General features: G+C 36.4%; 1 protein-coding gene across 2 annotated transcripts in view; it reads right to left on the bottom strand.

The window, feature by feature from the left end:
- Positions 1-379: 379 nt before the first annotated feature.
- Positions 380-12,131, bottom strand: part of LOC119863786 (cysteine/serine-rich nuclear protein 3) — a 66,495-nt gene continuing 54,743 nt past the window's right edge. For both annotated transcript variants that reach the window (XM_038422693.2, XM_038422694.2), the window contains exon 5: positions 380-10,794. In XM_038422693.2, coding sequence (XP_038278621.1) covers positions 9,739-10,794 — 1,056 coding nt within the window. In that variant the 3' untranslated portion in view covers positions 380-9,738. The remainder of the gene's footprint in view (positions 10,795-12,131) is intronic.

The raw sequence follows: 12,131 nt of genomic DNA, 5'->3' as shown, positions 1-12,131 counted from the left end.
CACAGCAAACCTTACCCCTCTCCGGGAGGTGGAGTATCAGCAGTGCTCTAGCCAGGGAGTCAGAGCGCTCTGGGTGCCTTGCCAGTGTGGACAGGGAGTGAGTTAGAGCACTCTGGGCAGCTTTATTGTGGTATAACGTGCAAGTGTAGCCAAGGCCTAAAAGTTTAAAAACAACTCATGAAAACATGCATTCAGAACACAAGGAAAGGAAGAAGTACTAATCAGCGTGAAAAGGGCAGATTCTAAGGTTCCCTATGCTGCTCCTCCCTCTTGGAAAGGAGATACAGCACTAATTATGGCACCAGTAAGCAGGAGAGAAAGCTGTTAGAAATTGTGTATTAGAAATAAGATGCACGTGGAAAAATGTCAGTAGCTGATGTAACGTAGAAACCTGTTTTACTGTGTTGCAAACAAATGGACAATATATATTGTACAATATATAATAAAAATACAGGAGAATACGAGTGTCACTAATAAACAAAAAGAAACCTAATGTTAAGACTTAAAAATGCTAATTTTATAATATGTACATTGCAGTAATAAGCCACAATAAATACATCAATTTCCATATCATTCATAATAAATACTGAAAATATAAATACAGAAGAATACAGGGAATTTGAATAAATTATTACAACATAAGGTCCAGGTTAAGTTCTGTTGAATGTTATTGTAGCTTATATTATCCTTTGGCATCTTTGATTTTATAATTTATAAAACAAAGGAAATCAATCTTGGAAACGTGTAACTCATTATGAATTTGTAATGTTCAGTGATTTTCATGTATGTATGTATTTTGATTTTAAGATGAACTCTCTTTCCATTTACGTCTCAGTTTGAAAACATAAATAAAATGGTGCTTTACTGTTGAAAGCCTCATAATTTTAGCATGTAAGACCAGTTATAATGGAAAATAAAATATTTTAATTACATGGCAGTACAAATATTTTTCTCAAAAATTGCTAGTTAGGAGTTGTATACAATTTTTAAATCAACTATTGTAATTATACTGTTACACTGCAATTCCCATTGTATGTAACAATTGAATTGGTTATATCTGTTTGAAGGACAAATAACTCAAAGTGCTTTTGAAACTGTGATTTAAATTAATATTAACCATATTAATATACTGTCTTTCTATCACCAATTGTGAGCTCACAGAGTTTCAGAAGCACTGTTAATATTCTTGCACATATATTGCTGAATCTTTTAAAATACATGGCCAAGGTAGACAATATAAATTTTACATAGCTGATATTTGTTTGACCAACCAAAGGTATTTTTAACATGAAAAATGTCTTTATAATAAATGCTGAATGACTTTTCTTATAAAATTGATATACTCTATCAGTTCTAAGTGAAACCATATCAAAATAACAAAGTGCCATGTTCTATATTAACAGGTATTAACCAGTACATATGTATTAATAATTTTATTTTCAAAAGGCTATTACAGCAGAAATGCGATTAACTAAAATAAAGCAGATCAACTTTACTAAGACACTATTACAGGCTGAGGCTGTTAGGAACAGATTTGTAATCTACAGATTTTGACTAATTCTGCACTGTTAAATGTCTAGCGCTTATTTTACATCAAACACTTTTAAAACATTTTTCACAAACTACACTTCAGACATATTTCCATAGAAGTGCCTACAGTCAGTCAATTAAAAGAAGGGCCCAGTTATGGGCATTATATATATAATATATATATAAAACAAAAAAAGTCTTGCTGTTTTGTGAACATTCACTACAACACTTCATATTTTGAAATAGTTACACATAAAATTACCCTAATAGTTCTAGTACTTTTCTGTGGAACAATTTGAAAATAAAGTACAGCGGTGCATGTTCACATAACAGCAAGACATTTTTTGTTTAAGAAAAGCAGCTGGCAGTGCACACAAAAATATAACCCTGTTGAGAAGCCTGAAATTCCAAGTTTAGTCTGCATATCTAAGACTCACTTGTCGGTGGGTGGATTCACAGTAAACTCCAACCATACCAAAAGGGCTGGCTTTCACCCATAATCCAAAACAAAACTGTAGGCCCATGTCAGTAATCCAGAAAAAATTAAGGATCATAGGAGCCTAAGGGAGTTAGGTGTCCAACTAGCATTGACATTTATTGGGAGCTGAATGCCTAACTCCTTTAGGCTCCCAACCTAAGTCACTATTCAGGAGGACCTATATTTCTTCCATACTCTTACAGTGTGTTGTTACCTGAAAATTAGGTCATGTTAGAACAGGATCCTGAGGAGCTGTGTTAACTAACTCAATGTTAAACATGACTTTGCAGTCAGGGTAGACAGGGACAAGCTGTATTTCACACTGTATCCGCTGGTTGTGATTAAACCTATGGTTTCAATGATGTTTGCTCATGACCAGGTGACAGGATGTTAAACACGTCTTTTTCCTGTATATACTTGCTGCAAACTCATGCAAACTTTTTCCTGTATATACTTGCTGTATATACTTGCTGCAAACTCATGTCATGTTCTAACACAACTTAATTTCTAGTGAAGACAGACTTATGGTGCCTGCTCTGGGCCCCTCTTTACCTCAGTTTTTGTCCTTTTTATGAAACTTTTCCTTTGCCATCAAGATAACGAAGGCCTTCTTCCAAAAAAATCCATATCAGCGCAGATGCATTAACTGGGTGCATGGTTAAAACGGGAGCCATGTTTGTCAATATATTTTCCATTATTCCTCCAGACAGTATAGAAAACTATTTAGGCTTTCTTTGGGCTGCTGTGGAAACCTTTTATGGAGGAGTGGGGAAGGGGGGGGGAAGGAAGTAAATATATTAAACACAGCGCAACATGTTCTTTTCATTTTCTTGTGGACTTGTTACCACTTGAGGCTCAAAAAAAGCATCTGTTGAACATTCTTCAGTATGAACAGTTTGACAGACTCAGTCACTGCTGAGGCCTAAGTGAAAATCATTAAACAAATACATAATACATTTGCCTCTTCATTTTCTCTGGGCCTACTTGAGAAACTGGAGACTTCCCATCTGAGAAGCCAAGCTGTAAAGCTCCCTGGGTGTGGCTCTTTAGCCTCCACGAGCAAACAACAGTGTCCCCTCTGTGCTACCGGTGCACCATCTGCCAACCTTGGGTCCTCCAGAACACTGACACTCAATATGCCTTTCAACCTTCCCTTTTCAGAGAGACATATCTCATTTTAGACCCACATTTCAGCTCTTCCTTAATGTAAAGCCTCATCTCAAACCAAAACTTTTTCAGGGAAGATACAAACAGAGCAAAGCTACCAAACACTAAATTCTTCAAAACGTGTGTCAGGTGAACCGGAGATGTCTATAGTTAATGCCATAATGTAGGCTGCTTGGGAGACAGGGAACTGAGGCAGCTCTCATGAAAGGAATTTAAAACCCTTCTCCCCAGATAACAATGCTACCTGTGGCACATCAATACCAAGTAAGTTGGAAGTTGCCTTGTGATTCTAGGAAAAAAATTACTTGAAGACCCCTGGAGAGCTCTTGTACTTTATATACTCTATTTTCTTAACTAATCAAGAAAACTTGTTTCTTACATCACAACTTTCTTGCTCTGGATTGCATACCTTTTCTTGGAGAAAAAAGAGAATTATTAGCATGTCAAGTGATCACTGAGAACAGCAAAATTAAACAAAGTGCATTTTTTAAAAAGAATGTTGGAAACTTTTTTTTAAGAAGCAAATTTTGAGATTTCTCATACTCATTATGGAACATGTTAAGGAACTGGGCTCTTTGCTTACATCTGTTTTATTTTCTGAAAATAACAGTAGTTTTCTACTATTAATTTTAAAAAAATACTGCTCAGACTTTATATTTTAGAAATAAATTCTATAGAATATATTATCATCTGAGTTAATTCTACCATTTATTATTTTTAATATTTTACATCAAATGATTTGTAAGCACAATAAAGGCTATATTTACTCTTTGGCCCCACCAGGGGAGCTGTACATCCCTGACTAAGACCTGAGGATTTGCCTTTTTTATTATCCCCATTGTACACAGCCTTCAGCCCTGAATGATTCAGGAAATGAAACAATTAGAGCAATAATCAAGCCCAGGTCACCAGGCTACAATGTAGAGCACTATCATTAACCCACCAGGCTAATCCTTTATTCAGCAGATCCTCTTAAAACACTACAATGGGCCAGATAGTCTCTTTCCTTCTAGCTCTGAGTAAGGGGTGGTGCACAGCTGCACTGTCCCAGAGCAGTCCGGGGAAAGAATTGAGCCAGAGACAATTCTTGCCCTGGCCGGTTCCTCCCTTGCTCCAGGGAGCAGGAATCTGCTAGTGATCCATACCTGTAGCAGATGACTTCCCCCTCTGCCCTGGCTCAGGTATGCTGGGTAGCGTATTGGGGAGGGGGAGCAGAGTCAAGACTCAGTATCATTATCCTCATTTTACAGATGGGGAAACTGAGACACAAAGAGGTAATGTAACTTTCCAAAGTCACAAAGCAGGCCATTGGCAGAGCTAGGAATAGAACCTAAGTCGCCTAAATCCCAGTCCATTGCTCCACTAGGCAACGCTGCCTCCCACAATGCCAAACACAACTTTAAATATTAAAAACCATGGCAAAATAAATTCTCTGTCTTGCTGAGGTTTGTATGTAACCTGTAACAACCAGGTTTGGTTTATTGAAGAATCTGCTCCCAGATGAGTGGTTACTGTTGCGGGAATGAATTTCTCAAGACATGTGGTGATGCAGGCCACACAAAATTAAATTGGGCATTTGTCCCCCAATCTATCAGCATTCCAGTGAGTAACAAAACCATGAATACTGGACATTTTGTAGAATGTTATTACAACTAGTATGACATTTTAAAGAAAATCAGAGCTCTTTTAAAAAATCAATGGGAGGACTGAACCAAATAAAACTATTAATAACAGGTTTCTTTGAGCAATAGGCTTTGCAGGTGTGAGTGTTGTTTGTTGATAACTGATCAGAATTTGATCAGAACCTGACCCAAGGCAAATGCAAAGGTACAAAATGGAACTATTGTTGTTAGAACTAAACAAAGAATTAGTAATCTGTACAATTTTAAATGACAGTCTTAATCAATAGTTTTAAATCAAAATTTACTCATCTGTCTGGCATGCACTCAATCAGAATTTTTTTCTGAAAAACAACAAAATTTTAGATAATTGTTGCATTTTTTTCATAGCCAATTCTCTTTTTAAGTGAATGTTCCATTTGGCATGAGTTATAGCTCCTTGGAAACAACTACAATTGCCATAATTTAGCCAGAAAATTTCTAGCTTCATATTTAACTTTAGTTAAAGCTTAATATGCAAGCTAGTTGGTTATATCTTCCAAGAGAGGCAGTCAGTTCTGTGCTGTTTTTACTAATCTTCAGTGTGCAAATTCTTTTATGTTGTACCAGAAGAAAATGTTTTAGGGTTACAAGTACATACATTATTAGGGGGAAAAGAGTACTAGGAACACATTTCCAAAGAAAGCATTGTCTGCCAGCTTACAGACTGTTTGTAGTGTTGTTGTAGTTGTGCTGGTCCCAGGATATTGCTGAGACAAGGTGACAGAGGCAATATGTTTTATTGGACCAACTTTCTTGATGAAATGGACAAACTTTTGAGCTATACAGAGTTCTTCTTGAGGACATTTCTTCAGGACCCGCAGAAGAGCTCTGTGTAGCTCAAAAGCTTGTCTGTTTCACCAACAGAAGTTGGTCCAATAAATACCAATACCTCACCCACCTTGTCTCAGTTTACAGAATGACTTTCAAAACTATCCTGCTTCTCGTCAATGACCATTACCAGGCATCAAGTATCTCATGGATGTAAAGCTTTTTAAACACAAACAAGGAATGGAGACCAATAATTAAAATACATGTGGCAACAAATGACATGCCAAATCTGTATAGAAGACATACATGGCTATTTGTAATTTAACAACATAACCCTTTTAGCACATAGAAAAAAGGTTCACAAAAGTGAAAGTATTAGCAACCAACACAGGAAATATATTACTTAATTAACTGAGCAGTAGGGCACTATAGGTTGGCCAAGGGAAGAAGACTGAAAAGCACTCACAAATCTCAAGGTTTACCAAACCATTAAACATAGCTTTTCCTTAAGTCAGTGGTTTTCAACCTTTTTTCATTTGCAGACCCCTAAAAAATTTCAAATGGATGTGCGGACCCCTTTGGAAATCTTGAGAGAGAGTTTGTGAACCCCCAGGGGTCCGCAGACCACAGGTTGAAAAGCATTGCCTTAAGCCAATGGTATCTTTTCCTCCAAATTCAAACATTAAAGGATGGCAAAGTGGAAGTAAGCTTGATTCATCTCTGACTTCTAAGGCCTGCTCTACACTTAAAAAGTTTTGCCAGCCCAGCTAGATGGGGGTTGATTTTTTTCCTACCCCTGACTGACAGAGCTATGCCAGAAAAGCCTTGCTGTCAACACGGTTATACCAGCAAAAAAGTACTTTTTCTGGTATAGCTTACTTTGTTCAGGGAACTGGTTTAAGCCGTACTAGCAAAATAATTATTTTGCCTGTATGAACTGCATCTCTACATAGGGGGGTTTGATGGTATACCTCTACTGGTGTAGCTATATTGGCAAGTCCTTTTCAGCATAGACAAGGCCTTGACTTTGGGCCTTACTCTGAGGAAGAAGCAAGCAAGATCTTTTTGGTATGTGCATGTTGGTAAAATCATGAGAACAAAGTCTGGGTAAAGAAGTGTTAGGCCTGAGAGAGAATGACCAAAGGAGTGTGCTGGTATTTGCAAAATAGTGTGATCAGGTACAATTAAAGGAAGTTAAAAACTGCCATTATTATCTTAACTTTAGATACCATATCCTCTGATTCTTCATAACTGTTCCCAACTTTAGTTGTGGAAAACATCATAGCAAAATATTATTTAATCACCTCCCTGTCCCCATCCCTTCTTAGATTGTAAGCTCTTGCAGGCAGGGCCCATGTTTTGTTCTAATACTATAACAGCAGGACACTACCTAGATATGGTAATACAGCTCCTATCACGAAGGGGCCCCAATTTAGATCAGATTCTCTAAACTCTATTGCAATATAAATGTTAAACAATAATAATAATAACCATCTCATTATTTTAAAGCTAGTTGAGATGTGTTTTACATAATTACTTATTTTTCTGAATGTTTTTATTTTTAATGTCACTGAAGATGTTCTTCATGTGGAAAGTTAGAGACTAAGAAAATAATTTCTTATTGCTCCATAGCAGGGCAAATAATGAAGTAAAAATCCTATTTTCACCTGAACTTAATACATTGGTTAAATGTGCATAATTATGTCTCCCTCTAGTGGCCAATCCACACTGAAGTTAAGAACCTGCTACTCACTCACAGCTACCCCGTTAGCTAGAGGTTTGTGCTTTTAGTGCTGGTGTGGTGTGTGTCAGGTTTCCGTGATGTGTACACTTGTGCCCAGTGATTTGTTGCAGGGGCTCTGTAAATTAAGAGAGCTCTGTTATCAAGACAATATTATCAGTAATCTGCACACTTCTTTTTATCAAATGTTTCTAATCTGTTTATCTTTAAAAATAAAGAATACTATTTGCTGTGTAAAAGCGGAGAACACCTGTCTTAACTGACTGCACACCCTTTGGGGAAAGAAAAGAAGTTTCTACGGCAAACAAGGGACAGATGAATTGCTAGAATGACTACTTTAGACAGCAAGTCAAAGTGGGCTGCACTTTCCCAGGAGATAGGAATGCTATGCAAATGAAGTATGCAATTCTTATTGAACCAGAACTTTTATCTCAAAGAAATCCCAATGAAGGCATTCATGAATCAATGTGGGAACAAATAAACAAAACAGCTCCCTCATGTTATGTGGAAAATATAAAAATATTTTGCCATTTAATGTAAAACAACTGACTTGAAAATGGTGTGCAGTGGTTTCATAAAAGAGCAATTAAGTCACATCTTCTTTTTCAGAGAACATCTTTTTAGCGTGGTAGTTTTTCTACCTGGAATATTGTAGCTGACTTTATAAAAAGTGACTCAACGGAAGAGTAATTGGTACAGAGTTGAAATCTACAATATGCTTACATCTTTACCCCTAAAACAACTAAATTTGACAGGGATAAAAATTAAGCAGCAGATGCTGTAATTTGACAAAAAAGACAATCATTTCAAACTAACACCTATATAATGATACTTCAATATCAGTAGAAGGACAAAAATATCAAAACAGGTTAAGAAGTGTCCTATTGCATTTTAAAATAAGGCAATATAAAGCTATGTATATCTAATAAATGTGTAGAAAATGAACTCCTAGAAGAAGTTCTTCTCTAGAAAAAACAAGTCCAGATAATTTAAGGGTTGGGATGCAGAATGTGTTGTAATTCTCATTGTCCCTTTTAAAAGTAAAATGAAAACCAGGTAATAATGAATGATGCAGGTAATGCATTAGAATTTGCCTACAAATTTTCACAAGTATAAAACTTCTGACACTCATGTCCTAGTTGAATATACGGATTCTGGTACAGAATACTGTTATTATCAGAGTAATTAAGTGACTTTGTACATTTAGGGTTTGATCAAAAGCCCACTGAATGGCTTCAATGGGCTTTGGATCAGGCTCTTAATTTGTAAAGACTGCTAAATAGGTAGAAAAATCTAGAAAAACTTAAAATTGTTTTCCATGCTTCCTTTAACCTCCTAACAGAATGACTCTTTGCTCTTACTAATTACTTATTTAAGCATTCATATACTGGCTTGGGAAAACTTGTAACAGTTTTATTATACTGAATTTTAAGATGCCTGTCTATTATATAGATCTCACAATCTAGAGCTATGGCATATCTCCAAAATGGTTCACAGTTCCCACAATTAATAAAGTACTGCAAAATGGCACTAAAGTGCATTAGTAAGCTGAATATTTGTAGGGCTAAAAGGATTTGTGCAAGTTTATAAACTACTGCTTTGTCCTTATACACAACATCAATTTTCTCCAGGGGAAGTTAACTGTGGGTTGTCATTGATTCAGACATTAATGGAGGATTGTCCTACTTTTCACTTTTATACAAAATATAAATGCCCCGACTCATAGATTTGTCTGTCAAAAACAGTAAAAACAGACCTAAATGTATTTTAAGATCAGTTGCTAGGAGTAGTTATAAAAAAATGTATATGGTACGCCGAATGCAATTTACGTGGGCATGCTCTGCAGAACTAGCTATGGATCTTCAACTCAAATGAACATGCTGTTCATTGTTATCAAAACATGAGTACCAAACTACCATAAATAAAATACAGTACAGAACACTTACACCTTTTCATACATTAATTACTTTTACGTAGAAAGTCACTATCTTTTTCAGATATGTGGAAAATTTAGGATTCTAAACATGATTATTTCAAAGTATCCGTTTAGCAATCTTGCACAGGCCCAACGATCAAAAACACGAAGATTTGATTCAGATGGCTTGGCAGGTTTCACATAGTTTGACAGGCAGGCTACTGTGAAATATGTATATATTTTTAAATTTATACATTTTCTATCAAAAGACCGTTTGATTTCTGTTTTTAATCTTTACATGAACTGTTTTCTGTGCAATGCCACAGCCATGTAGCTTGAAAGAAAAAAACAAAAATGTGTCTGGAATATTAACCATAGTCCAAGTTTTCTTAGTCCACAGCTTAAAAATTATGATTCTAGGAAATCCAAGTGGAGTGCATTTAAATAAATGGATTCAGTCCTAGAATATCTTAATAAATTAAACAGGGACTGTTTCCACTACAGATGATTTGATACACTCTTCATGCAGTCTGCTCTTTTCTGAAAGGCTTATAGAATTCTCTGCAGCTTGCTCTGATATGTGACTGTCACCATTCAAAGCTGAAACAAATCCATCTTGAGAGTTACTTTTCAAGTATGAGTGAAATTCCACATGAGAGTGGCTTAGCCTGTGTTCAGTGTATAAACTATTACATGGAACACTGTTATCACTTTCTGAAGAGGAGCAGCAAACTATCACAGAGGGGTTTGCAGAAGGGTAATGAGAGCTGCTGTAACTTTCCTCTGATTGCCGTGTGTAGTCAACAAACTGCTCTGAAGTCATATTATAAGGCACCAGAGAAAGACTACCATTTTTAACAGTGTCCCTTTCTGAATAGGTCTCAGTGATCTGGTTATTACTGCCAGGGGCATGGTTCTCTATTTGGTAATACAGAGTTGAAGAGTTAGTGTAGTATGAGGCATTTTTAGAGTGGCTTTCACGTACTGCAGTGCCATCAGAATAGCAAAGGACAGAAGGAAGAGGCACTACATCGGCATGGGATCCCATGCCTTCCACAAAATCATCTGCTTTTTCTTCCTCTTCCTCCTCCTCCTCCTCCTCCTCCTCCTCTTCATCATCGTCATCATCATCAGATTCACTAGGTGCTAAACTTTGTGTACTAGAATCTGTAACTCCACTACAAAAGCTACTTCCATCTTCTTCCTCCTCCTCCTCTTCCCCAGGACAATCCAAATCTTCAGCAGACTGCAGGTGCATCATTGCAGCCTGAGAGTCAGTTTCAATCTCAAAATTCTCTGCAAGTGAATATTCTACCGGGTGGGGTGCTGTACTCAGAGAACTAGTGTGAGCACTTACCTCACTGTGGCAACCATTTAGTGCAGGAACCTGCTGCTCTCTATTTTTCTCCAATTCAAGCTTCATTATTGTGTGCAAAAAGTGAGTCCGTACACGGATGGGGTTAAATTCAATTCTACCTGCTGTATTGCTGCACCCTTCTTTAGTGCAACCACATGGAAAAGACATACGATCCACCTTTTAAAAAGAGAATACAAGTTAACCATATGTACAATAAAATCAATGATGCAACAGACACTAGAGAGAGACTAGATGAATAAAATAACAAAATGAGATTCATTTGAGGAAAGTGCACAGTACAATATATATGGAAAAATAACCAAAAGCACAGTTATTCACTGAGAGGGAGAACCCTGGAAAGCAATAATATCATAAAAAACCAGAACGTTAGCCATGGATTTACAATGCAGTGCAGCAGAAAAAAAGACAATACAGTTTTAGGTTTGATACATCACAATGTGGATCAAGGGATAAATGATTTATCTTTCCATGGCTCTGCTCTAACCACACCTGAAATACTGTGTTCATTCCTCATTACCAGAAAGAAGCTGATAAAATGAATGGAAATCAGATGAAAGAAACAAAAATGACTAATGATTAGGAGGGTATGGCTTGTGCAGAAAGGTGTGTGTTTTTTTAAATGAAATATAGACAGCTTGACAAAACAATAACTAAGGGGAGAAATGACCACAGAAGTTAGAAACAGAAACTGGGACAAATTTTAAATGAGGCTTCAGTCAATTGTGGATACACAATTGTTGACACAGTGAACTGTAGGCTGAAAGAATATAATTTAGATATCTACCTGATACCTTTTTTGGATCCACAAATCAGGTACTGTAGTTAGATGCCTAAATTCTATTGTTTTTACCTACCTACAATCAAATGCAGGTGCAAAATTAGAGGCCCCTAAGGTGATCTAGTCCCATGTCCCCATCAAAGTGGAACTGAAAACAGTCTATGAATATTCAAAAGTGTAAACACCTGAGGGTAGTAGGATGAGTTTAGGCAAGTTTAAGAAATTATGAAAAGGAAAATTTAGAGAAACTTAATGATGGTGAGATCTATTGGGCTGTATAATAGTGACCCAATGGAACTGATGAAGCCTCCTTGCTTGGGACTTTTAAAATGATCCCTTAGAAACCACTAGTAAATGTACATTAGGGAATACATTTTTGATTGTCAGAGAAATAGACTAAATGACCTAATACCAATGGTCCAGCTCTAACATTTATGATTCTATCACGTGTTAACTGAAAGACAGTAAAACATGCTTCATTTATTGGTTATTACTCTGAGTTTGGATTTTAATATTTGATTCAAAACGGCTTGTGATTATAAAGTAGGAAACATACAAATGAAGTAACTGCAGAGTTATACTCAGGGGAAAAGATGTACAATATTTCTAAAATAAAAATTAATCTCATGAAATCAGCAGTCATATAAGTTAGTGACTCCTCTGTTGAATGTTTGGTTAAAGTCCCATAGAAGAATATGAGGAGCTGAAGATTTGT

This window comes from Dermochelys coriacea, chromosome 11 (genome assembly GCF_009764565.3).
Source record: "Dermochelys coriacea isolate rDerCor1 chromosome 11, rDerCor1.pri.v4, whole genome shotgun sequence".
NCBI classification, from domain to species: Eukaryota; Metazoa; Chordata; order Testudines; family Dermochelyidae; genus Dermochelys; species Dermochelys coriacea.
This window is presented reverse-complemented; position numbering and strand designations above follow the sequence as displayed.